Below are 27,665 nucleotides of genomic sequence, written 5' to 3'. Positions count from 1 at the left end.
ATGCAGAAAGGTGCTTTTATGGAAGAGCCAGAGATGGTGGATCCTTATTGCAAAATGTAATCCATTGTAAAGTCGATAATGTACAGTTCGGTATGCATGTTTCAGAGGTGCAAAATCTGCCTGATCATAGGATACAGGGATTGCGTGATGAGTAAGAAAATTTTAGGGAAAAGAGGACATTTTCATCCGTAACGACATCAGTTTTTCGGCAGACGTTACGAGTGAAAAGGAAGAAAAAAAAGTCATCACCAGGAATGAGTTGTGAAAGTGAGACATTTTCGTCAGGAAAGAGAGGAAAAAATTCCCTTGAGCCGAAAGACACATTTTGCACCCTTCTGCTCTATGCCAGTGCGTCATGACAGGAGAATGGGTTTGCCTCCGCTGTGAGGAAGTTACCTTTAGAGGGTATATTTTCCGAAACGTTGTGATTTTACACGACACTGATAGCTGATCTTGGCTCTACTTCCACTTAGTTTATGCAAACTAGTCTAACGCATTCTAAAAGTAACATCATTCCTTTACAAATTTGTAAATTGTAAGGCAGGGTTGCCATAATTTCTTCATCTTCAAATTCCCTGACTTTTCCCGGCTAGATTTGCTTTACTCGGACTCCAAAATTTTCTGATTCCCTGATATTACCTGACCTTCGAACTTCCACTTTTTTAGAAAAATACGCTGACTTTTGCTGAACTTAGGAAAAAATTTCCTTGTTTAGAGATCAAGTCATGGAAAACGTAATTCAGTAGCTGGTTAAAAAATGACGAGCCTTAAAGATGACCAGAGACGGTAAAAAGTTGGTAGTTCAGTGATAAGTTTTAGCGATTAGCAGATGCGTCAGAAATGTCCTAACTATTACCACGGATTCCTTGACTTGCCCTGATTTTTCCGGTTTTCCAAACCGCCGGCAACCCCACCCTACAGGGCAGTGGCTGAAGAGAAAAAATCGTCGAAAAATGAATAAAAACGCGTAAGATTCCCGCTATTCTCTGACAGAGCGTGGAGGCGTTGGTCAAACGCATGTAACAAGACTATTAAAATCGCCGCCGAAAGCTCTTACCCCTGCCTCAGAAGTTAATCAAGGGCCCTGCTCTAGGCAAACACCACGAATCTACACGAGGTCTACATTGCATTTACGTGGTTTTAGTTTCACGGGGCACTGCGAGTAAACACCAGCCCACCTTATGAAAGTTGTTTCCGGTAGGTTGTAGCTTAATGAAGACTAAACGATGAGGATGAGTGAGTTATTATCGTTCATTAAACGTAACTGTTATTATTATTCGAAAAAGAGAAAAAAATGGCGCGGTCCTATTAAAAACAGCGTTGCCATTTCAACGGCCGGTTTACCCTCTGGGAAAATATTCTGATGCACGTAGGAGAATCAAGCGCGCGGTGTCATGTCAGTTGCGCGTTTCGTAGAGTTGTGTTTTGATGGTAAAATCTTACGAACAGCAGAACATTGTACGCTTGGCCTCAAGATGAGTTTCTACGTCAAAAGTTGACGGAAACGTCGTCTCTTGCACATCTATCAAAAAGGGGAAAATGGTCCAGTTTGGACTGGATCAGGGAGCGAAACAAAAGAAAGTTGATGGGAATCGGAGGAAAGAAAATATTCAGGAAAGTAGCGCAAGTTTCCACTCAATTTTTTAGTAATTTTTATTGTTTTTGCAGCTGGAAATGAGCCTGCGCGGCTTGAAATGTCCTGATTTCTGGGTGTAATTACAACTCTTCCCCTGTTTTACCCTTGATTTTAGTTTTTACGCTGTCGTATTATTATATTTATGGGGTGTGTACTTTGTGCACTTCATCATAGGTACGTGTATCAACGTATTGATGTCTACTTGCCTCTGAAACTCTTTGCCTCCCTTAATTTAAAAATCTAAATTTGTGTATAAAGACCCATCTTCCAAATTCTTTGTATAGACGTTAATAGCCTAGGATGCTGAATGTCTATAAATAAAATAACTAACTAACTAACTAGGTAACTAACTAACTAACTAAAAAACTAACTTCTCAAAACTAAAATGGGCAATAAGAAATACAGCCACCGTGTCATTCAACAAATGCAGTACTGCACGATTAAGTAAGTAGCTCCTACCGATGATTCGTGAGCGACTATTTAGCACAATTCAGATCCCTACACGCTTAAAGAGAATAAGTAGAAACTAATCAGAAATGTAGAAATATACTTGGCAATCGCGATAAGATAGGAAACGGACTCGGGCAATAAACAGGTGCATCATAGTATAATTACTTTCGTGTTTGCAGAATGAGTCATTGCCATGAGTATGCATCGAAAGAGACGCGACGGAGAACCAATTTGCAGTGGAGCGTCGCGCTTTGCGATGAATCGATTGATGTGCCATTTGAACCAGTGGAAAGGGGTCGATCATCAGGGTGTTCGCGACGAAAGCTTTACTTATCGATTCTTGCTCACGGCTTGAAATGAGAAAATATCGAAAGCTGACGGTTCACGCTTCGCTACTGCTAATTTGATCTGACTAGATTGTCTCCTCAAATAACTACAAACACGATTCCTTGCCTACTTATCATACTAACTGCTAACTCTTGAAAGTAATAACCGTTGGCTTTTCAGTTGCAGTAATATATTTCAATGTACTCGTGATGACTTGAGCTGTAATTAGCCTTCATGCGGCCTGAATATGGTTGAATATGCTCCCTTTTTCCAAAAAAAAATAAAAAAATAAAAAAAAATTGCCGATTTCGAAACAAGTAAGGGCTAAGAAAAACTTACTGAAAAGCTTGAGCGACTAGTTGAGCATGAGTGGCAACATCGCCGCCGATTTTTTTCGAAAGCTCGCAGTAAGTTGCAAGCGGCCCTGCAAGGATATCTTGATACGCTGGCACACTCATTTTGAAAACCTGCAACAGAAAAGAAAACGATTAAGCTCTCGGTTTTATTTTTTTCAAACACATAGTGCATCATTTTTAAACAGCTAGGAATAAGGATATCTTATTAACAACCCGGATTATCCTCGATATTCAACAATTAAAACATAGTAAGAGAATGGTGTATCCATTCAAAAAAACGAGATTGGCTTTAGCTTTGAGCAGCGAACATATTTGGAAAGGAGAATGTGCGAATGACCGGAATGAAAAAGACATAGAGTAGAATGAGCCCAAACGCGAGGAATCAAACTTCGAGAACTTGCTAAAGTGGACTACGTTGTAATATTCCACACACTCAAGGCTATTTCTTAAAGTTCATCACAGAAATCCCAATAATCCATTATTCGTGTGTTTTCACAAGAAAGCCTTAAATTTTCCGCGGCGACCTCTGAAAACTTGTGTTTTTCCAGTGTACCTATCCGTATAGGGTAGGTACCCATCCCGCTGTACTGCTGTGCTAAGGAAAACTTACGAACAATCAAATGTTGCCATATTTCTAAAGATAAAATATATACTTTTGAGGACAGATATGCATATTTTTCCTTTACATTTCTGGAAATTTTATATCAAACTGCGAACAAAATTGTCTGACAAATTGGAAGAAAAATATTCACAATTTCTTCAATGAATTCGTCTTTCACTGATTTTAACATGGCGTTCTTCCTTAGCACAGCAACAAGCTAACCATACTACCGTGCTAAGGAAAAACGCCGTATAAACATTCGAGAGCTGCCAAGTTTTTTCCAATAAAATATTCATTCTTGATTAGAGTTATGAATATTTTCTCTTGAAATTTTCAAATACTTTAGGTCTAGTTGCGAATAAGATTCTTCACAAAATTGTAAGAAAAATATTTAACGGTTTCCCGGAGAATTCGTATTTCATCAGCGGGAATTTGGTAATATCTGAAGGCTCATAAAGCGTTTTTCCTTAGCACGGCAGTGTGCTAACCATATCAGACGATGCGGTTAGTCCTGCGGATCATCGAATTAAAACGAAGGCGGTCAGACGCAGACGGCAGACAGACATATGCTCAGGAGCACGAACGGTGTAAAGCAATTTCAAAGGGCCGGCGCGGACCGGGTTGCGAAATATGGCTCGAAATTTCGAATTTCCCGCCGAAAAACGCGAGAAATCTCCTCGACCAGACAACCTTGTCCGTAAACCTCCGTGCTCCAGATCCGCAAGCGCGACCCGTAATTGCGATGCGTTTTTCCGGAGCCTGCGCCTGGATTTTACGGATGAGGCGGCCGCGGCTCTAGCGTTGAGATCACCGGATTGCAGCCGTTTCAGGTACCAAGCATCGGGCATAGGAGCTTATCACTGGAAGGAAATTTCATGCAGATTGACACCCTATTTCTGTCGCACCAGGCAGAAAACACGAAGACATTAGAGTTTGTATTGAACAGCGTTAAGCAGAAAGTAACCAGCCACATCAGAAATTGCCAAATTTTATTGGGCACTTACAATTTTTACAAGAAAACGGCTGTGCGAAATTTGGTGTAAACAAAGAATTTTCTGCACAGCGCGAAACAAATTCCTGAAAATTTTGAAAGGAATCCGCACAAACGTTCTTTTGTACAAAATGAAATTGCCCGATTAAATTTGGCAATAGCTGATGTGGTGAGGTTCCTTTCTGCTATATGCGGTCCATACTGCCGTGCTAAGGAGAAACTCCGTATGAGCCTTCAGACGTTGCCAAATTTCCTTTGACAAAACACTTATTTTCGGGATAATCCCGAAAGTATTTTTCCTTCAAGGATTTAGAGAATTTTGTTCGTAATTTGACCTGAAGACTGAAAATTTCAAGAAAAATAGTCGCATATTTCTTCAAAAATGAATACTTCCTATGAGCAAATTTGGCAACATTCGAATGCTCATATGACGTTCTTCCATAGCACGGCAGTATTGGTGTTGCGTCGTTTAAGGTTAGCGGCGCCGCTTCAGGATTGAGCGACGACGACGCGTGCACAGATAAGATTGGAATTAGAATAATGATAGCTTATGATTTGACAGCCTTGGCACGAGCCGTAAGTTAACAGCTGGCTATTAGAAAACGGAATGGAAGGTTCGGTCCTACTGGAAGCGAAATCGTAGGCTCGTTGACCTGCGCCAATGACTCGGGGGTTCTAGAAGAGGAGGAAACGTACCTAGAAACCTTTTTCAGACATGCGGAATCCATTTCTGATTGTTCCTATCTCTAGGGTTTATTGCACTTTTAATGGTTGCAAAGATTACATACGATGATAGGAATGAGCTGGACTGGAGTACCTGGATACTACCGTACTAAGGAGGAACGCCGCATGAACATTCGAGAGTTGCCTTTCACCGGATGAAACATGCATTTTTGAAAAAAAAAAAATTTATCTTCCCTTGAAATTTTCAGATATTTCAGATTGGGGACGTTTGGACGGGTCCCGTCCAAATTACTTTTATTTACAGCCTGTACCCCGTGTTCCTCTCATTTAATTTACATATTTTGGGCTGATTAAATTGTTACCTATACATAAATAATTATGTATTAGATAAGGACTAAGTGAGTTTTTGGGATACCGCTCTCTTTTTGTGCCGTTGGTTTATTTTGCGAGGATAGCACCGTACTCTTAAAATATGCCTATCATTCTTAATGTGTTGGGGCACCTCCAATTTCATGTGATACTGTGCAACACCTCTATTGTGAAATAGTTGCTTGAGGCGCGAATGCTGCCAACGCGGGACGAGCAATGGCGCCTACAAACCTAAGCGGATACTTCACGCATTGCGCAATGATTGAAGTATCCACTTAGGTTTGAAGGCGCCAATGCGCGTTCCGCGCAGACAGCACGGCGCGCACCGCGCTGCTCCGCTCTGTACTAGGCTCTAATATTTAAACTCGCGGAATCAGCGTTTTTCAATTCATGATTTTGAAATGTTTGCACACTCTGCATGGATTATTCTCATCTAAATTGATGAAAACAATATGTTTTAAAGGGAAATATAATGTCTGTTTTGTAAATATAAAGGTGGTTCTGTGTCAAATTTAATGAATTCCAATTAAAGCACTTTAATTTTTTCTTTTAAATTTCGTGCTCGCATTGTACTGCAGAGTGTTGTACGCACAACCAAACGCTCAAAATTTGACGTATTCAACTCTAAATGATCGATGTGCAAATGGGTTAAAACGGGATATTGCGTGCTTCATGGTTTCTTCCCCTCTTTTAATCATTTTTGTAAATTTTTTTTCAACACAACTACGGCTCATTAAGATAAATAAATATCGATGACATCACTTGAAAAAATATAAATGTTTTTAAATTGAAGTAATATTCTTCCATTTAAAGAATGAGTTACCATAACAACACCTGCTTCTCTCTTAATTTTCTCATTTCGGTATTGTCGATATGATTTTACACACGGACTAAAATATAACGCTCGGACCAAGTCTTTGTTGCTTATTTTACACGTGGACGTAAACCATTGGACAAAGCAAGTGCATGGACAAAAAATTGTTGACAGAATGTCCTGAAATCGTTGGATGATAAGGGCATTTTCGATTAATTGTGGTCGTACCCCAATAAATTAGATTACTATCCCAGATGTTGCAGTACTTTACCACAATTAATTGAAGATGTCCATATCATCCAACAAATTGGGGTATATAGTACCACAATTTTAGGGGATAACCCTCAACTTTTTTTCTCCCGTGAATTTAAGCTTTATACAGTGGATCATTTTTGCGATGACTCAAGAAAGCATTGATGTAAATATAATAAAAAAACCAGAAAATGGTTGTAGAATTTACCCTCGCAAGACGAAGGAGAGACGGACCCAGTAACATTAATACTCTTCAAGATAGCCCATAAACGCGATCAGCATGCAGTGCAAAGCGCCGATAAATCATCAATCTATTGTCAAGTGGGTCATTACTTTGGCTTGATCTTTAGAAATATTAACAATGCAACCGCTGGCAAAAAATTTTGCCGACAACTGCCAACTGAATTGGGCACCGAGAGACAGCCAGACGATCGACTGGAAACAACGATTGAATTGAGGCAACGAACGATTGCAAACCCAGCGATTAGAATCGATCTTCAAATGACATTCCACCATTAGCTAGCATTACAAACTATCGATTTCGTGGTGACCAAAAAAATCGAATAAAAAATCGATACGCTGCGGCGCTCAATGGAACGAACTTACGAGAGAAGTTGGACAAGAAATTTTCACCTAAACTGCAAGATTTGATGCTTGTTTCATCAGGATATACATTTCAATGGGATGTTTCGTACAAGAAATTTTCCAAGAAAACCAATGAAACCACTTTGAAATGTCTTCGTTTTATACTAAAAAAATAGGTAGTTTTCAAAGTTTCCGCATTGTAAGCGACCTCTCCAACTGAGTCGCTGGACTGTGCGTCGGGAGGCGGACGGCCAGACCGCACCGGTGTACTTAAAAGGAAAGCGGCGCTTGTCTACATATGGCATGATTGAGGAAACCCAGCATTCGCGTCGGAACCATGACCTAGTTGAGGTCACGTGACAGCGCCGCCATGCACAGCTAAAATTAAGCAATTTTGCGGTGAGAAAATGGTGGAATTCTACGCAAGTTTGGCAGGGGTGGGCTGGGATGCTGGCTATCGCAGATGAGCCAGTGACTCATAATCGTGATCCCAGGTGAGGTGCCGTCCGCGTCCATCCTGGCCGCTTGCTCTCGTCACAGTGACGTCACGAGTCCTATCGCGCCGACTCAACGACTCAACGTCCACCTTAATACTTACAATCGTGTTCCCGAAGGGAGCAATCAAAGAAAAAAATGAAGACATCAGAAAATAAATCCAATAGCGTCAGAGCGAAAAATGTTACTCGGAGAGTCCTCCGTTCTTCGTGAAATGGAACCCTTGTGCAAGATAAGTTTAAGGGCTTCTCAAAAACGTAAGTTTGCAACGAACACGATGGAAACAATGATTTTCTCTGACCAAAAACTCCTAGGCTCAAAAATACCTCTATAATTGTGTGCCTACGTTATAAAGAGATTCCACTTCTACATCCTGTCACACGCTCCATGATGCACAGATTGGATAGGAAGCTAAAAATTAGCGAAGTTGCCGTGGTTCCAGCCTTGGAAACCCCACACAAAGTAGCAACCCTGCTAATGTATTTCGTCCTTATCCCTTCATGGAGAGTTTGACTGGATTTAGAGGTGGACTCTCGCTGTGTTTTGAGAGATTCCTTCCATTACAGCCTCAGCTTTAGGAGGTTCTCGGCGGCTAGGAGTTCGTCTCTGAAAAAAGCAGTGGTATCACTGCATTTCCTACAAAATGTCAAAAATGTATTTAAATCACAAATCCCTGTGACGTGCAAGAGCTCCATTGTGGAAAATTCCCCAAAAGACTCTCAGAGATCGTTCGGATGAGGAGGAAAATTCGATCAATTTTTAAGTTCGACAAAATGAAAAGGGCCTTTTTTTATTTAATGTCATACAGGATATCAGTACGACGCACACATGAAAAAAAACACACATTGGATCTACAGTCCAGACTCTTAAAAACATCGACAAGAAAAAGTACTCTTGATTCAATCAGAATCTAGCTTAAATCAAGAACCAAGCCTCTTAATTTAAGCGGATTTCGTTTTGATTCAAGCAAAAATCCGATTGAATCAAGAGTACTTTTTCTTGTCAATGTTTTCAAGAGTCTAGACTCTAGATCCAATGCGTTTTTTTTTTTTTTTTCCAGTGCATGGTTAAAGAATTTTTTTTTTTGACAACGCGTCGATGAATCACCAGTGTAACATGAAGGTCTCAACAAAGATGCCATCAATCGACAAATTACAACTTCACAGACGTCGGACGAAGCTTCTGCCGGAGGAAGCTATTGGCATTTCCGATTGTGCGAATTTTAGGAGCTCGCTCGCGCGTTTAACAAGCGTCGAACGGACCGCGCCGCGCCGGGACGCTACAATGTAAACCGTAGGTCAACACTCCGCAATTACATCACAGGAGTGAGGACGGGGAGGCGGCAGGCCCATTGAATTTGAGAACCAACATCATCGGGAGTTTTCTTGGCAAATGGCCCATTCTCGAATACGCAACGCCGCACGTTGCTAATATAAAACGCCAAAAAATTCCTCATTCACATTACCAACTTTCAAGGCTTACAGCAAGAAGTTTTGATTGTGCCCATCCAGGGGAAAAGAGACTTGGATTGCATTTTGCAAAAAAGGAACCAGGATCATTGCAATGTTGCTAAGATTGAGGAACTTCTTTTGTCTTGGAAGAAAAACCTGATTATCCATTAACAGTTTCTACTATACTCGCTAAAAACTGTAAATTTAAGATGAAAATTACCATGTAAATCTCATTTTTTTTCATAATATCAGTATTTTAATTGCAAAGGATGAAGTTGCACAATCTTATGGCATCATTGCAATACTTCTGGTTCCTTTTTGCATAAATGTAATCCACTTTAGGGTCGTGTTCACAGCAGCGGCGTGCTTTGCGATGTATCGATTGATCTGTCATTTAAACCTATGGCAAAGGATCGATAAACGGGGAGCTCGCAACGAACATCTTAATAATCGATGCTTTGCCATAGCTTCAAACGGAAAAATATCGATAGTCGATCATTCACGCCATTGATTCACAGTCGCCCTTAAGATAGCTCCTTTCCTCAGGGAGGTTTCGCGCTTAGTATGATTTGCATTGTAACTAAGGTCTTTTTATGAGCTTCATGTCTACGTATTTCTGCCAAACGGTACTATGTGCATTAAGACATGAGCCCTGAGACCCATAAGAATACATGTATTACAAGGCTCAGGGCTCACGTCATAATGCACATAGCTCCATTTGGCAAAAATTCGTCGAATTAAGATTCAACAGGATAACTTTAGAAATAGATCCTCATGGGAGATAACCATGAATTGCCGACGGAAAAAAGTGACATACAAGCGTAAAGATAGTTGCGAACTCTGAAATTTTTATGGTAGGTAACTTTGTCGAAATTATGGAATTTTTCATCCCATGTTTGGTTTTTTTGCTGCACCGCTGGTAATAGTAATTTTTACGATCCTCCAGTGTATACCATTCAGTATAACTTTAGAAATTGATTTTTGCGAGAGGTTACAATAATATGACGCTGCAAAGAAATAAAGCGTGTACCTAATAAAATATTCTATGATTTTTACAGACATCCTACCTACCTGAAAAATTTCAGAGTCCGCGATATTTTTTCTTTGGAATTTTGTATTTCTTGAGGTTTCAATAAAGCATTATAATTCCTTACAAGGGCATTTTCTTTAAGTTATTTTGTTGTATGATAGTGGGGGCTCGTTAAAATTGTACTTGTAATCATGTTTTTAAAAAGGCATTCTTAATCACAGTATACACGCCATATTCGGTCTTCCAGTTGACGCTGATTAAGGACGAATAAGGCTGAGGCTTTTCACCTTTGGTCAAAAACGGAAAACTTTTCAGGAGAACGGTTTTTTATGGAATCTAAAAATCTGATTTTAAGAATTTGACAAAATACACTCTCCTAAGTCCACCAGAAAAAAAGTCCCTCGGATCCAGAGTCCTGAGTCTTAAACAATTTGACAAGAAAAAGTACTCTTGGTTCATTTGGATTCTTGCTGGAATCGAGGGCCAAGCCTGGTAATTTCAACGGATGTCCTATCGATTCAAGCAAAAATGTGATTGACCAAGAGTATTTTTTCCTGTCAAATTTTCTAAGAGTCCTTACTCTGGATCAAGAAACTTTTTTTGGGTGTCCTGAAGAATAAATTTGAGCTGTTCAGTTAATTTTATGCCGATGCAGGGCATGACGTTGCTTTGTACACTGGCAAGAAAAATGACTTGAATTTGCTGTCAAGAATTTTCCTCTCGAATAAAAAATTATCAAGCGACTTTTTTCTTGATACAAACATCTTTATTTCTTGACTCAAGAAACATTTCTTCTAAGCTGTTAACAATTATATTAACACGAGGTTAAAATGAGCGCGCTCATTCTAAAGACACTCTCTATTAATGTTGTTTTGTTCTGTGCGAAATGCTCAGCAAAGCCACGGATTGAACCTGACCTACTTCCCAAAACACCCTGTGGAGGAGTTGCAGAACTTTCGACTGAGTGTCGTAGGGTAAGTATACGAGACAGCTTCGGCATTTACACGTTGCCAGAAGACGCAAGATATTTGTTCGTAAGCGAGCTTTATGGCTTCATACGGATCATTTTTCCGGACAACAGAGCAATTGAATTTTAAGCTGATTCCCCTGGTAAAAATTGGCAGTAGAATGTGTGTTCCAAAATACTATAGACCTAAAGCCGGCTGTAAGATTTCCAATAGCTTCTGTAGCCGGCTGTACAGTTTCTTATAGCTTTTTATAGCCGATGGCGATTAAGCAACAGCCAGACGATAAAGTTTATGCTAAACGATACTAAATACGGATACTAGGATTTAGTTAGTTTTTGGACTACCGCTCTCTTTTTGTGCCGTCGTATCTTGATTTATTTTGCGAGGAAAGCTCCGTACTTTTGAAGGATGACTGTCGTTCTTAATATGTTGGAGCGCCTTCAGTTCCCTGTGGTACTGTGCAATGACTCTGGTGTGAAATAGTTGCTTCAGGCGCCGTGGCACGCTGCGGCGCGGCGGGCGGGCAGAGAGCTCGAAACGCGCATTGGCGCCTACAAACCTAACAGGGATACTTCACGCATTGCGTGATGCGCGCATTGGCGCCTACAAACCTAACAGGGATACCTCACGCATTGCGCAATGCGTGAAGTATCCCTGTTAGGTTTGTAGGCGCCAGTGCGTCGCGGCTCCGCTTTGAGTTAAGCTCTAATATTTAATCTCGCGGAGTCAGCGTTTTTCAACTCATGATTTTGAAATGTTTTCAGACTCTGTATGGACTATTCTCATTTTAATTGATGAAAAAAAAAAAATATGTTTTAAAGAAATATATAATGTGTGTTTTGTAAATATTAAGGTAGTTCCGTATCAAACTTAATGATTTCCAAAGCACACGAATTTCTACACAATTTCTTATAGCCTTTTATGGCCAGTGGCGATAAAGGGTAAAGCCCGGCGATAAGAACTATAGCCCAACTGTATACTTTTATATAGCTTCGTATAGCCCGGCTATATGATTCGCTCCACTTTCTACAGCCAGCTATATGATTTTCAATAGCCTTCTTTAGTCGGCTATAAGAACTCCTACGGTATTTTGAAACGCAGCTCCTATCACCGGTTTTTACCAGGGTCATCAATCTGGTAACGAATGTAGGTGAAAATTATCATTAATATAAACTTCGAAGGATTCTGCCTTTTTCTATTTCACTCGAGGGGAAGTGTCCCCTCCCGGACTCTCTTCCCCACCCGGCGACTGACACTGCGCTGTGCTGAACGGTTCAGCCTGAACCTTTCCCCTACGTCTGACCGTTCCCCACTCCTCTGTCAATCGAACCATATGCCACCGCTTACGTATTGTCGCTCGCCCACCCAGGTACCTAGCGGCCAGCGGTCAGTTAGCAAGGTAGATTTACACAGGTATGGACAGAACTAAACAACTGGCCTCTGAATCAGAGGCTCTGATTGGCTCTCCAGCGGCCCCTTAACGTCAGCCATTTTGGATGTTTTGATTATTTTGATTTATTATGTTCGGTTTATCGTTTGTCAAAATTTTGTGGGATTTTTTGCACAATTTTGGTTATGCGATATATGCACCGAGTACTTCAGATGTGTGACCTGAAACCTTCGGTATATACCGAACTACTTCAATTGTCTGACCCGAACTTCGGCAGATGGACCTTAACTTTTCGGATGCGTGATCCGAAAACTTCAGAGATCCATATGATCTCAGCTTCGGGTTCCATGCACAAATTTTTTTCTCCGTGTTTCCTTTTAGGGGACGCAACTAAAATTTCAGTAAATTTTTTTCAGAAAAGTAAAGAAAAGAAAAAAAAAAAAGAAAAAAAAAGTGGCTAACGATGGTTCCTCACCTTCACGTGGTGTTGGCTGTTTTTACTAAGTGGGGATTAACCGTCCATTTTAAGATATAGTCTATTTCTTGCCCTGCCATTATTATTCTACAAGTTAATTGTGGAGTGAGAATTTCATAATGTTTTCTATGAAATCTTCAAAATATAGTGATTAAAAATTTGCAACTACTACAAAATCGGCTCGCCAAGCGAGCCGAATGTCACTCGCGTAGCGAGTGACCGGGGGTCCAGGGGGCGTAGCCCCCGGCTAGGCGTGACGGGCGCGCGCCCAGAACGGCTAGTTATTACTAATTCACGAAGAAAATAGCAGATTTGCTCGATGTTGGGTCTATTCCAAACTAAGTTTATTATTTAATTTATTTCACTGACAAGTGACGCTTTCAAGAAAATTTTGAAAAGTTGAAATTTTACGATACACCAATAATTATTTAAATCAACTTTTCATTCTTTTCTAAGTGATATTAAATTTTCTTCAGAAAAGTTCAACTTGTTTAATTATAAATTTATTTAAAATTTTGTTCAATTTCATTGATGTGTGATCAAATCAATTTTTCAAGATGAAAAGAACTCGGTAACTAATCTCAGTTGAGCCAAAACAAGTAAAATCAAAGAATTAAGATCGTCAAAGGAAATCTTCAATTTTATTCTTAATTATGAAAAAAACCTTATAAAAATGATCGGTGCTCCAGCCTTTCAATATTTAGTTTGTTGGTCTTTGCAAAGTTTTTGACTCCATTCAAATAAAATCCATCAACATATACCAAAATGACGTGTTATTTGAGAATTTACGAAAGTTGAAAAGATAAGGCTCGTTCATTTTGACCCTATACGCCTCATTTTACTTATTAAACGAGTTTCTTTTCTATCAGGCAACGCTGTCCGATCTTCATCTTATTATTCGACTCGCAAGAAAACACACTGTAAGTAACTCGGGAATTTAGGTAAAAATCAAAGGTCGCGAGAAATATATAAATAGTCGCTGCGAGGGTTCGCGGGGCAAAAATAAATACGCGAGAGAAATATGATTAAAATAACGCCGCTCATTCAGTGAAAGCAGCCAAATTTTCAAAAACCCGCGACGGCCCGGGATGTTTTCAAGTTCATGCTTTAATTCACGCATACGCTCCCGTCAAGTTGAACTTGGCTGCAAGCAGCGTCTTATTAACTTATACCTGTACTGACTTGAAATGGACCTCTAGACAAAGTGCGAATTTAATCATTCTGATGCACGCCACCTTGCCAAAATATAACGTAGAAAACTAGTTGCGCAACGAAAATTACTGGAATCAACTCCCGACTAAAATTATAACGTTTTTAGTTCACACTGGTTACAGGAAATTTGAATTCTCCGGTTACCCGGGGGAGGGGGGTGTTACTTGAATCAAAGCGGGCACTATATCGGTTTTGGCAAGTCTCTTAATCGAGCAAAGGAAATTCGGCAACAGCCGGAGGTTCATGCGACGTTCTTCCGGCCGCTACGGCTTTTTCCTCAACTCTACAATTTTTTGCTCATTGATGGTCTATATTTTACAAAATGCATCATGATTTGGTCATTACCTTTTTCGGGTCTATCATCGGCCTAAACATGGGTCTGAGGTCCGCTTTTGGAGAAAAATACGGATTTTTCGCCATTCAACCGTGAATCCGTAAACACCGCATTTTCCGCCTAAATCTTATCTGATCTTTATCTAAATCCGTAAAAAGACCTTCAATGAGCAAACAATTCTAGAGTTGAAGAAATTCATCTGGGGTGGGCCAAAAACGGCCCTTATCGATACCTTGTCGATATCCTTTTAATTTTTTTTTTCTAGGATGACAATAACTCTTCTAATCACATGGGGAAGCAAAAGAGTAAAAAGTTTGGGGTCGCTACGTTATATCAGAAGAGGATGAGCTAAGTAAGGATCGCGGAACTAGACTGCCGTGCTAAGGAAGAACGCCGTATGAACATTCGAGAGTTGCCAAATTTCCTGTGATAAAATATTCATTTTTAAAGAAATTATGAGTATTTTTCCTTGAAATTTTCAGAGCTTTTCGGTGGAATTGCGAGCAAAATAATCTAAAAGGAAGAAAAATATTTACAAGTTTACCCGGAAATTCATGTTTTATCAAAGGAAATTTGAAACGCCTGGAGGTTCATGCGGCGTTCTTCCTTAGTACGGCACGCGGAACGCTCCACCTTGCTCATATTTTGATGGCCTGCTGCTCTGCCGTGCTAAGGAAAAACGCCGTATGAACATTCGAGAGTTGCCAACTTTCCCCAAATAAAACATACATTTTTGAGGACAGTTATACACATTTTTCTTTGAAATTTTCAGATATTTTAGATCAAATTGCGTACAAAATTGCCTGAAAAATTTGAAGAAAATTATTCACAATTTTCCCAATAAATTCGTCTTATATTGAAGGAAACATGGCAACGCCTGAAGGCTCATACGGCGTTTTTCCTTAGCACAGCAGTGCTGCTGTTACATGCATGCACAGAGCATGGCAAGGAGCGCGCGCGCGCGCGCCTTGTGCGTTTCGACCGAGCGCGCTGCTCATCTAACAAGTGTTTATTAAATTTTAATTTTTCCGGTCGTTTCGCATTGCAAGCTCCGCAAAGCGAAACGAGCTAGACCCCGTCTCCCTGGCAGAGGCGGAGTCAGCGTCGTATCTCCAAATCGCCAAGCCCGGCGCGTCGCCTTACCTCTAGTTAGTTTTATCACCTGGAGTAAGAGCATGTATCAGAGGGCTTCTCGCTTGGTTGTTTTACTCACATCCGGCGGTTAACAGAACTTACAGCATTTCGGTTTTGTGCGTGTATATTTCATCAGACGCTCAGAAGAAAAAGGGCGTCTGGAGAGGCTGCTCCTATATGGTGCGCCCTATATAAATAGATGGAGCTGAGGCGGCACAAAAATGATAAGGCTAAGGTATACAAGGTGTCCTAGGATTAAGTAAGAATATTGAAGGAGTCGATTCTTTGGGTCAAAAAAAGACGTTTTTGTAGAATAACTTTTTTTTCCAAAAACGCGTTCCCTGGAGGCCCCATTATCCCCCTATTATCCTCTTTTAGTCCCTATTACCTCTAAAACGATGAGTCGTTGCGAAAAAACGCTGAATCTAGCGGTGCCGTCAAAAATCAGTTTTTGTCGCTAGAAACATGAATTTTGGTCACTTTTAGGTTCGGTACCCGTTCCCTTCAAAATGAGTTTCCCCTTTTTTGGAGGTCAAAAATGAAAAGAACGCTAAAAATTACCAATAATTACCAGTTTTCATCAATATTAATTGATAAACATTGTCACAGTGTTAAAAAGACGATTTTTTTGTTCCAACTTGAGGGGCCGTGGTCCGCAGGGAAAGCGTTTTTGGGAAAAACATTTACTCTACAAAAACGTCTTTTTTTGACCCAAAGAATCAACTCTTTCAATATTCATACTTAATCTTGGGACACCCTGTACACATGGCAATTTTAAGAGGAGAATAGAGGGAGCCTAGAGGTGCGAGGCACAGCCGCTAGGCCCAACCAGAAACTATCCACGACGGCAAGCGGAAACTCTTACTTTCGGGGATTCAACATTTCCAATTACTGGGCAGCAATTTTCTTACGATGTAATTCATAGTTACCGCATGAATCCCCAATTTAGCCCAACACTAAAATAAAAATTTGATAATTTCACAAAAGAATTCCATGATCAGCAAATTTTCCGTGAATCCCATGACGCTCATGAGTTTCCAGTATCTCCAGTTCTCGAGTTAGCTGGCTTGCCTGCGTGGACCATGCCAGGAAATCAATTGGTTCAGTAACTTAGATTGATCAACTACTAGAATGTGTAGGTCATTGCCCCACCACTTTCGATTATTCATTCGATAAATGGTGCCGGTTAATCGAAGCGACTTCTTTAATCGAGTCGGGTGCAACTGCAGCGCGACGTCCCACTCCATACAGAGCACGGTTGTCGGGCTAAATTGGAAACGACGATCTTCCAAATGCGTGGGCGTAAATCGTACATTCCTCGCAATTTGGCAAGCGCGCCCGCGACAATCAGCTTCCGCTAGATCCAGTTAGGAGTATGTGGCTGATGGAAATATCCAAAATCCCATAGCACACAAACCCCTGACCTAAAAAGGCCAAATTCCTGAGAGGTCCTCATGGATCTCGGAGAGCGGTTTCGCAGCAAGCATAAGAAAGAAAAACCTGCGTCACGATTTGAAAATTTGAAAACGACCGGACTGTGCGGAGATAATCAGCTGATAGCCGAAAAATCAGCCCGTTCCCATTAGTTCTCGTGAAATAACTCGGACCGGATGGGGATACTCGAGGAGTGAGAAAGCTTTGAAGAGTGAAATAATAAGTGTATGCACGATGACGCCATTATTCCGTGATACTGAAGAGAGCGGTAACGCTAACATTTTTGAAATCGAACTTCCTCCTGATTCCACTGATCGAATAATAAAACCCCGACTAATTGAGGCGTTGGGTGCAGAAAGGCATTTCATGGTTGCGGTAAAATCACCAGTGGTGATTTATATTTCAGGGAGGAAACTCTCAAAATCGCCACTGATAGCAGATTTATGACTATATAGACCAGGGCCGGATTTACATACTTGCCGCCCATGGGCCGCCTGTATTTTGCCGCCCCTTCTCATTCGTTTTGAAACATCGATACAAACCATCAAGTGAACATGCCGGAGGAGGAGGGGTGCATAAGACGCGTTTACACGTGCTGGGCCCATTTTTTGTGAAAACCCTGTCAACACTAGCAAAAGTTCACAGAACTTTGCGCGAAAATTAAGTTCCGTAAAAATATCTCGGTGTGGACGAGACCTTTCATTTTTAAGAAAAGAACGAAAAAATTATGAAAGAATAAACATGAATGTGGTTTAATGATTTTAATTTCCGCCACCGCGCCAACCGCACTGTGATTGGCGCAATGAGAGAAGTATTCCAGCAGTCTTGTAGGCCGGCGACCGCACTGTTTTTGACGCAATGCGTGAAGTATCCATGCAGTCTTGTAGGCACTATGAGTTTCACGCCAACCACTGCCGACCGCACTACGTTTGACGCAATGCGTGAAGTATTCATGAAGTCTTGTAGGCGCTAATATGTGTTCCATGCCGACCGCCGCGCCGAGGGCTTCTCCTTTCCATCTCAAGTCCTCGTCATCATTGCTCTCTGTGCCGGGCCGCTCCAGGCCAAATTGAGAGTTTAGTTTCTCTCTCAACTTGACTAATGAAAGGTGATGTCTCTTGTATCACCGAAGGACGAACAAATTAGAAATTACTATACTTTAACTCTCAGGAAATGAGAGATTTTTTCGCCTTTCTTCGTTTGTAATTTTTTTTTTTTTTTCTTTTTTTCAGATATTTTTCTTGATACCTACTTTTGAAAAAAATTACAACGTTTGCCGCCATGTGGCCACCCCCTACAATCCGGCTCTGATATAGACATAATTATTGATAAAAAAACATCGAGCTACAAGCCAAAATAAATAATATAATATAGTATTTCAAACTGCATGTATAGATGTACATGTCTGCTTTGTTTTTTGTAAGTTCTATTTTTCTCATCTACTTTTCCTTTGAAATACTGTATTATATTATTCATTTTGGCTTGTAGCTCGACGTTTTTTAATCAATAATTATGTCTACACAGCTTAGCCAGCCGCACTTGGCACTAGAATGTATTTATGACTATATGGTGCCTAATGAATCTAAAAGCTGGACTGCCGTCTCTATCCACCTCATTCAGGCTCCTTAGAGACGGGGATAGAAAAATTCAGAATGTTGGACCAACATGTGCTTGCGATTTTCTAGTCCGTGCGCACTGGAGGCCGGCGCCGGACGTATGTACCGCGTTGAGTGGACGCATTTTTTTATCCGCGGCGCTTTCACTAGGCACAATTTGCATCGGCCAGGAACGGAACGAGTTTTACGGATGGCTTTCAGGAACCGGGAGGAATGGTCGCAACCGGTTCACCGTCGACCCGCCGCGCCAACTGTTGCATCTCGGCAACACATCACGTCCGCGAATCTGGAGGAAATTATTGGACAGACGTGGTCTGTCCACGAGGAAGCTGCCATTGAAAGACCATGTAATTATTGAAGGAACAATCATTTCGAAGTGAGAGGTTTTAATTAATTTATTCATTTTTCGTGTCGATGGAACGCTAGGCCAGTGTGGGAAAGTGAGTAACACGGTGCAGAGTCAGGGAAAAGTAGTATTCGACCCAATTGGGAACTTTCTTGGTAAAAGGGCGTATGAAACTTGCAATGCAGCTAAGATTGCGCAATTTGTTATAGCATTTGCGGCAGATGACATTCATTCACAGTCGACTTACTTCCTTACAATATTGAGGAAAAACTCGGAGCAGATTCAGGGAAAAATTCATAGCAGAACTGTCGAATAAGTAACTTACAACTAGAGAACTTCGTTGCACAAATGGAGCAGCATTGGAAGTCTCATACACCACCGAAAAATGTCTTAATTTTTGAACGCCTGCACGAATCAAAACAAAATTTTGAGGAGTGCTCCGAAAAAACGAGCGCTACTTTTAAGAAGATCTGAAATTTCGGTGACCCGCTATCGACGTTGAGAAGTTTGCCGTCTTGATTGCCGTTTAGCGAGTTTCTGAACTGAATTTATGACTTTTTTCTTTATAATAGGCTTATTTTGAATTTTTACTGATCAAAAAAGGTGGAAAATAGACGAACTAACGGCAACCCACGAGAGACCCTAAAGTTAGTCCATCATATTCTCCTTTGCAGTCTATAAAAACCAACCATTTCAGCCAACAGGATCGATTGCTCCCTATGTCTCCGTTGTCTATAGCTTTGTCTATCAATTTCAACAAACAGAACGCAGTACTTGAATTAAAAATCCCCGTGGGATGCAAAAGCTCCAATCCCGTTTGGATGCCGGCTTCTCCAAGGATTTTAAGAGTCTGGAGACCTTTGGAGCGCATTAAAATTGGATCATGGGCGGAATTTTTCCTCTGGCTGGCGTTAGGTTGGTTCGGCGTGTGGCGTGTGCATGCCGTTACATGTCCGAGTATATCAGACTCGACAGAGCAGCAACACTTGTTTCCATTCCGTTTACAAGTGGCTTAGCCGTCGTTCCGGGGGCGCGGCCGCACTCCTGAAAACTCATTAACGCCCTTAACTATGCCCCAGGTCAACTACTCACCATCCGCATGGGTCCGAGTTTGCGCTAACACCAAAGAGTTGCATGTTCAATTTTTTGAACACATGTAAAAAAGCAACGAATTGCCAAAAACGGGGCCTGACATTGAAAAAAAAGTTACGGGCTATATAGACACACCGTCCATTCGGGCTCAGAGGCCAAAAGTTCCGGGTGCTGGAGCCGTAGCTTCGATCGCTCCGGGTGCTACGCCCGAAACGCGAACGGTATGTCTGTAGGTATAGCCCGCAATTACGGCTTTCACAACCGGAGTTTATTTTTTTAGTGCAGACTAGAGATAAATGAAGAGTGGAGAAAAGCTAGTCAGCAGTGCGAAGCGGGGGAAGGGGGCACCCCTAAAGTCCTGAAGTTTTGGAGGATTTTCTCAGTAAATCATCGATTATTGGCATCATGCGACTCACCGGGGATCGAAGCCAGTGTCTTCCTTGCATTGCGAAGAGAGAAAAAAACGAGTCAATGATGAGTAAAATAAGTACAGCAGCATTACAATAATGTTGAGGATAATACCGTACTTCGTGATTTCAAAAAAGTCGTTCGTCCTGCTTGGACAAGCAAACTTGGCGTTCAAGAGGATCCAGTTATTAGTTGGATGTACTATAGGAAGTGTGAATAAAGACACCCGACGACTGACCCATTACTCAAGTATTAGATTCGTATCATGAAGTCGAGTTCAAACAACCTCCTTCTCCAGCGGGTTCTACATAACTATCGCAATTCTTTGAAAAAATTACGGACATACGAGCGCCACTTCGATTACTTAGTGCAAATATAGAAACACAACTCGATGCGTCAATTTCTAACGAAATTAAGGCAGAGCTGCTATGTTAACTTAGGCTTTAGAAAATAGCCAGGAGACTACATAAGTACGTATCCAGGTTCGAGAAGGAGTTTTTCCAAGAGAAAACTATCTCCTTCTGGAGAAAAATGAAGCACAAGTACACTCATCATCCAACAATGCAGAACTGAGCTCCATGCCTTAGTTCTTGCCGTGGAATATGATAGTCGACAGAACTTTTGCAAGACAGAGGGAATTCCAGTTCAAATCGACGAAAACAAAGTACGACTATGCAACCGTAAATCTGGGCGAAAAATAAGGGACGCAAAATGAACGAAGAGAGAGGAAAACAGAAAGTGAGAAAAAGAGGTCAAGTTAGCGGAGAGGCTGAGACAGAGGTCTGTTGACTCCGAAATATTAAGGTCTAGGTCTCCCGGCTAATAAAATAAAATGAGTCAATCGGCTCAACATGACAAAGATAGAACTTACGTCACAGATTTTCCTCGTGGGGGAACTTTTCTGAACAGTTGCGAGGCGCGAATTATCGATTGTCGATGTTCCCCCATTTGAAACTACGGTAAAGAATCATTATTAGGGTGGTCATTGTGAACACATACTGTTTAACAATCCTTTTCCGTACGTTTAAATGGCAGATCAATCGATAGACCGCAAAGCACGCTACGCCACTGCTTCTGAAGTTTGTATGGTCAGTATTATTACTTATTTTTGTCTTCTTCAATGTTTCGAATACCACGAACTAGACGGCGTTTTTTATTCTCTTTTTCGTTTTTTTAATGTAAAAAAAGGGCCAAAAAGTTTGCCACCGCAAACTTACAAATAAAAACGACCGTGACATATCGTCGTCTCCCGCACGAAGGAACGTAACTCCATTCCAAGGTTGCCTTATTGACTGAAAAAATTAACTTTTTTCCACAAAAATGTACCGATGACATTTTGATCAAAAATTTATGTGATTTTTCCCTGGAACATGAGGAAAAATCTGTGAAATTTTCAGTTAGAAATGCTCAAGATTCTCTCGATAAATATTCAATTTGCAAAGAGGAATTTGGCAACATTGAAATGGAGTTACGTTCTTTCGCAAGAAAAATGACGATATGATGTGTTCAAATTAACATGACCGCGCGGCAAGAGATAGTGAAAAAGGTTCCTGGAATTCCTGTCCAAAAGTATGGATTATTCAAACCTTTGGGGAACAAGTCGAACGGGGCGAGCTAGCAGTGGCCTTTGCTTTCTCATTTTCCATTTAGGTAGTCGTGTGCCAACGGTTTCCCAGAAAAATAATTATCAGAGCCGCAACTTTGTAGCGAAAAAGAGAAAGTTTTTTTTTCATTTTAAAAGCTGGTAACTCGCAATTTTACACCTGTTACATATTTCCTGCAAAATTGGAACTTCGGACAGGAAGACACGCGTACACAAGTCTTTGACTTCTAATGACCCAGTTTTGGAACCAATTCCAATATTCACTTCTTCGTTGGGATTTTTAACCCCCCCCCCCCCCCCCCTCAATCCATTTTTTGACGCAACGGTCGTTTTGTGATGCGATTGGACGTTCATGAGTAGCTCTATTGAAGTTCTGCAGAAAAATAGCGAACAATGAGCCAGACAGTGAACGAAAGCAAAACAATCGATCCGAATGTACGTTTGTTGAGGTAAACATGCCATCTGATAGCCTAATCCTCGCTTTACCGATGACCGCCTCTAAAACGCAGTTCCTAATGCGATTACAGTGGCATTTGTGACGTCCTAGTGGTATTAGTCTTAACTGCTAGTGTGTAAAAGGTTTCGTTGTAGCAAGTTCTGGACTTGCGATTAACATTGCCAGCCTACCTTGACGACCAGATGACTACGACAAACAGGGAATTCAATGTTAAAAAAAAAAATATATAAATACTCATAATGAAAATAGACCTTCTATGGACGCGATTTGTCGTGTTTTTGATAGCTCTCTAAAGAAGCCTCATTCGGTTTGAATTAAGAGTAAGGAAGGTTTAAGAAGATCCGTAACATAGCATCATAAGAAGGGCCAATTTTAACGAGGTTCGAGTATAATGCACGGTATGACTTCAGGGATACATCTTTCAAAGGAATTATGATGATTTACCTCCAAAAAAAATTCAAGATACCAAAGAAAAAACTATGCAGGTTTCAAACATTTTAAGGTAGGTTCACAGATCGTCCAACTCATTGAATTTCTCATCCGTATTTTTAATTTTTTACAGTGGGAATTCCTTGTTATCCGTTACAAAGATCTATTTCCGATAAGGTATTCTGTTTGCGTTTTACTTGAGATTCGTTAAAATTGTCCTCTTCATTGCGCGATGTTAAGAATCGCCTTATAGTCGATCCATCACAAGGCAAACCATAAGGCCTCCTAAAGGGAAAAAACTGTTAAAAAACCGGCAATGAGTCCCTTCGATTTGCATGTATGCCTTTGTAGGGGGACATCATTTAGTATTAGGTTTCGACACCCGGTTCTTGTGGTTTATCCGTGCTGTGGAAATCCTCCACTGGGGTTCACGTGGTTTCGATTCCTCCTCACACAAATTACCACGCACAAGAGAGGCATTCTCTTAAGCTCACGCATTGTATTTCTCCGCACAAATCGGTCGGGACTAAACGGGGACGGAATTTTCATAGGTGTGTCCGGGAGAATTTTCCTTCAAAATTAAATAATACGATAAGTTGAGGCCATGATGGATGGGATTCCCTACGTTATGAGAGAGTCCACCACTGTATTCAGTCTAACTCTCCATGCACAAGTGGGAGACATCTCAGCAATTCATGGCAATTCACCAGTGGCGTGGCGTGAATTGCGATGTATCGATTGTTCTGCCATTTAAACCTATGGTAATGAATCGATTAATAAGGTGTTCGCTGCGAACACCCTGTTTATCGATCCTTTTCCATAGGTTTAAATGGCATAACAATCGATAGATCGCAAATCACGCCACGCCACTGAATGTCACCTGTCTGCGTGTACGCGTCTCTTTAATCACAAAGGCACGCGACATTTACTGCCGTGCTAAGGAAGAACGCCGTATGAACATTTGAGAGTTGCCAAATTTCGTTCGATAAAATGTTTATTTTTGAGGAAAGTTAAGAATATTTTTCCTTAAAATTTTCAGAATCTTCAGTTGAAATTGCGAACAATCTTATCTGAAAAATTGTGAGGAAAATATCCATAAGTTTACCAGGAAATTCGCGTTTTATCAAAGGAAATTTGACAACGCATGAGGGTTCATACGGCGTTTTTCCTTAGCACGGTAGTTTAGCGATTCCTATTTCCGGTTCTCTGTTGGGCCGCAGACGATGTCCAAGCTGTCTCCGGGGAACTGGTAGATCGTCAATTTTGACACTCATCGTTGTTGGTCGTTTACAAATACTCCAACTAATTTTTTTAGCAAAGTCCTTCACTTCAACCCTGCGGATAATAGATATTTACTGCTTAACTCAATCCCTGTTAGAGATTCTTTAATTGCGAAAGGTAAAATTTGTGCAAAGATTCATGCTGGAATTTCAAGAAGCACTATGAGACCGTCTTACTTTAAACCGATTTAGGAGGCCTTGAGGGCGATATCCCTCTACTCTAAACAATTTTGAAGTAGAATTCAATTGGGAAAAGTTTAGAGAGGCATCTAAAATTTCAGCATTACTTAGTAGGTAGGTGACTTTTGTCATGATATCCATTCCAGTGGCAGGAAAAATGGTACCTGCTTTTCCAATCCAGTAAACGGAGAGCGATCTAACTTGGAACTAATCAAAAGGGTAAACAGGAATTGTAAAGTTTCTCAGATTAGAATTTTGAGTTGTCAGTATCGATAAGGATTCTGAGAGGTTTAACCAGCAGAGAAGAAATCTGTTCAAGTGAAAACTGTGCAACCAACCACAGGGTGTGTTTCAATACGCCATTGAACCAAAGAAATAGGGACTTCAATTGACTTGAGACATTATCAAGGATGTCATGATGAGTATTCAGCGTTGTTTGATGGTGCATAGTATCAATAAGTAAGTCATCAAAATTGAAACAGCCCTAACTTTCGTTCATTCAAATGTATTTTGAGTGCATTTTCACACTTGTATATGAACGTACTTGCAGATTCACTCTGCAGACAATTCTAAGTGAGTAATAAAATAATAAACGCACTGGCTTTCAAATCCGAAGAATCTAACTTTCAAATTCCAGTCGAGACGTACCTAGCACATCTAAATTAAATCATCTCCAGACATCATTAAAACTTTGTTTGCTTTAGCTTCGACGAGATTCTTCATGAGCTTAGCACAATCCTGATTCAGGGTTGCAAGTTTAATCCAATTTCAGCAATAGAACACAGACATGAGTGCGACAGCAGAACTAATATCTAACTTTTGCAACGTAGGTAGGTATCTCAAAGTCAATACCAAAATATTTCTCAACAGGGTGAATCGAGTGAAAGTTAGTGGACGTTCCACAGAGGAAATCACTACACGAAGATTTTGCAGTCACTCGCCTTTTGAACATCGCGCTAAAAGAAAAGGCGCAATACAACTATTTTCGCTCCTGAGCTGCTCAAATTGCATCCATTGAGTTGAAGGCAAACTTGATTTTTCACTTCCGTTTTGAAGTATCTAAATATGAGCGCAAAGGCGCGCTAAATTCTAAGTTCGGCAACTTACCTACCTCAATGTCAAAATCAAAATACTTTTCTGCCAGGAAAATTGAATAAACGTTACTGCACATTTCGCTATGAAGGTCATAAAAAAGCCAAGATAACATAGAACGTCACTCGTCCATCGGACGTCACGCTAAACTAAAAAGTTAGATAAAAGTACTTTGACTCCTGCAGCCGGATTGTTGAAACTTTAACTGGCTATGTCGGCACGATAAGACAAGACATAGCCCTATCTGCGCCGTGCAATATATCGATTTTCGATTCTTGTAGTGACGACATAGATTTCAACAATCAGGCTGCTGAGCCGATTAAATCGCATTCAGATTCTAGAAATGGAATTTCCAACAAGTTATATAAAAAAGGAAAAATTTGTAAAGACTGCGTTCCGTACAAAAAGCAATTTCTACAGTGCAACGCAACTGAAGAAGTTCGTTTGTTATAAATTTAGTGAAAGCAAAGCAATGAGCGACAAGACAAGATCTGAACTTGAAGAAAACATCACATGTTTCCTTTCCAAAATTGCCTTTATGCTATTTTTCTCTAGGAGAACAAATTGACATCATACCTTGAAGTTTATGCAGAATTTTTTTTGCACAGAGAAGAAAAATCACGGCAGTTTTAAAGAATTGCTGTTGAGTAGTTCGCCGTTTAAAAAATAAAGTATGATAGGAAGTCTGCGACATCACAAATCGAGTTATGTGATTGCCACCTAACATAAAGCAATTGCTGTGCAAAAGTATATTAATGATGAGACATCGATTTCATAACACCGAACTCATAGCGACTTTAAGTAAGTAAAGCCTCCTTGAAGAACAACGTGACTTACACATTTCAGAGCACTTAATGACAAGGAATCCAAAAATATAAGTTCAGGGAGAACTAAAAAAACTAAAACGACAATGTAAGGCAGGAATCACATAACTCGCTTTGCGGCATCGCAGACTTCCTATCATACTTTACTTACTTTTCAATCGGAAAAGTACTCAACGGCACTTCTTTAAAACTGCCGTGATTTTTCTTCTCCGTGCGAAGAAAATTTTGCAAAAACTTCAAAGAATGATGTCAATTCGTTCTCCTTTAAAAAAATAACATAGAGACGGAGATTTTCAGACACTGCAAACAAAATATGTGATTGCGGAATTACGCCGTCGAAAAGCTTGTCAGTTGTTATAAATGGAGGAGTCAACAATGAGCTCCCTTGAGAGGCAAACAATGCCAAAATGATGAAAGTCCTGAACGTATCAGGGCCTTGGGTATAATGCCTATGTATTGCATTCAAAGAAGTATTTTTTTTTTTTGAATAATAAAAAAGGAATTCAGTGATTAATTACAACAGCGAAGCCGTAGGCACCGGAGAAAGGTGTAAGGGAGGGCGAGGCATAGAGATTGTTTGGGCAAAATTCGCACTTACCAAAAGGGACCGGATGTATGTAATTGAAAATAGAAGTTATCAATGAATGCTTTAGAGCGAATAGAAAAGATCACAATCACAAAATCTCCAAGAATAACTGCTGATAAACGCACAAATTGATAAAGGAAAGGTAAAGAGTCAAAGACGTCCCGGCGTAAGAAATGACAGATTGATGACTAACTACTACAGAGCAAACACAGAGTCAAATGGCTATTAAACAGGCAGCCATTTTGAAATTTCATCGTGACGTTTGATGACGTAGACTACTACTAGGCGCAAGCAATGCTCCACGCCGTACATGATCCAACTTTGCCACGCAACAATATTCAACGCGAATGATATATTACTGATACATAATAGCGAAATATCAAGAGCTCTTATTACATAAAATGTTCAGAAATTTTCCATGAAGATTCAAAATCCTCGAAGCGCCTATAAATAATTCTAAAAAATTCACCTGAAAATTTTGAAAACAGAACTATCAGTAATAATTAAACTTCAGAATTCCTCATCGAGGGCCCTCCCCTCTTTATAGGTTTCATTTACATTGTCATTTTGTAAAAAAAATTAATGTAGTATAGGTACCATCAGCCAGAGCCAGAGGAGCAAACCGTCATACACCGTAAAATAGTCTCTAGGGAAGCAGAATTTATCCACGTTCTGCTACCATGTAAAGCACATAGGTACAAGAAGTTTGACAGTTTACTTATACGAGTAAGTATTATGATGTTAAAACAAGAGACTTCCCACGT

At 40.5% G+C, this 27,665-nt stretch overlaps 1 protein-coding gene across 1 annotated transcript in view; it reads right to left on the bottom strand.

Moving 5' to 3' along the window:
- Nucleotides 1-27,139, bottom strand: part of capt (adenylyl cyclase-associated protein 1) — a 36,104-nt gene extending 8,965 nt beyond the window's left edge. Inside the window, exons 1-2 of the mRNA XM_019045659.2 lie at nucleotides 26,914-27,139; nucleotides 2,753-2,880 (exon numbers count right to left, since the gene is read on the bottom strand). Of these exons, the coding sequence (XP_018901204.1) occupies nucleotides 2,753-2,871 (119 nt within the window). The 5' untranslated portion in view covers nucleotides 2,872-2,880; nucleotides 26,914-27,139. The remainder of the gene's footprint in view (nucleotides 1-2,752; nucleotides 2,881-26,913) is intronic.
- Nucleotides 27,140-27,665: the final 526 nt, after the last annotated feature.

The sequence above is a fragment of the Bemisia tabaci genome, chromosome 1 (assembly GCF_918797505.1).
Source record: "Bemisia tabaci chromosome 1, PGI_BMITA_v3".
Classification (NCBI taxonomy): domain Eukaryota; kingdom Metazoa; phylum Arthropoda; class Insecta; order Hemiptera; family Aleyrodidae; genus Bemisia; species Bemisia tabaci.
Note: the sequence above shows the minus strand (reverse complement) of the source record. Positions and strands in the feature narration are given on the sequence as shown.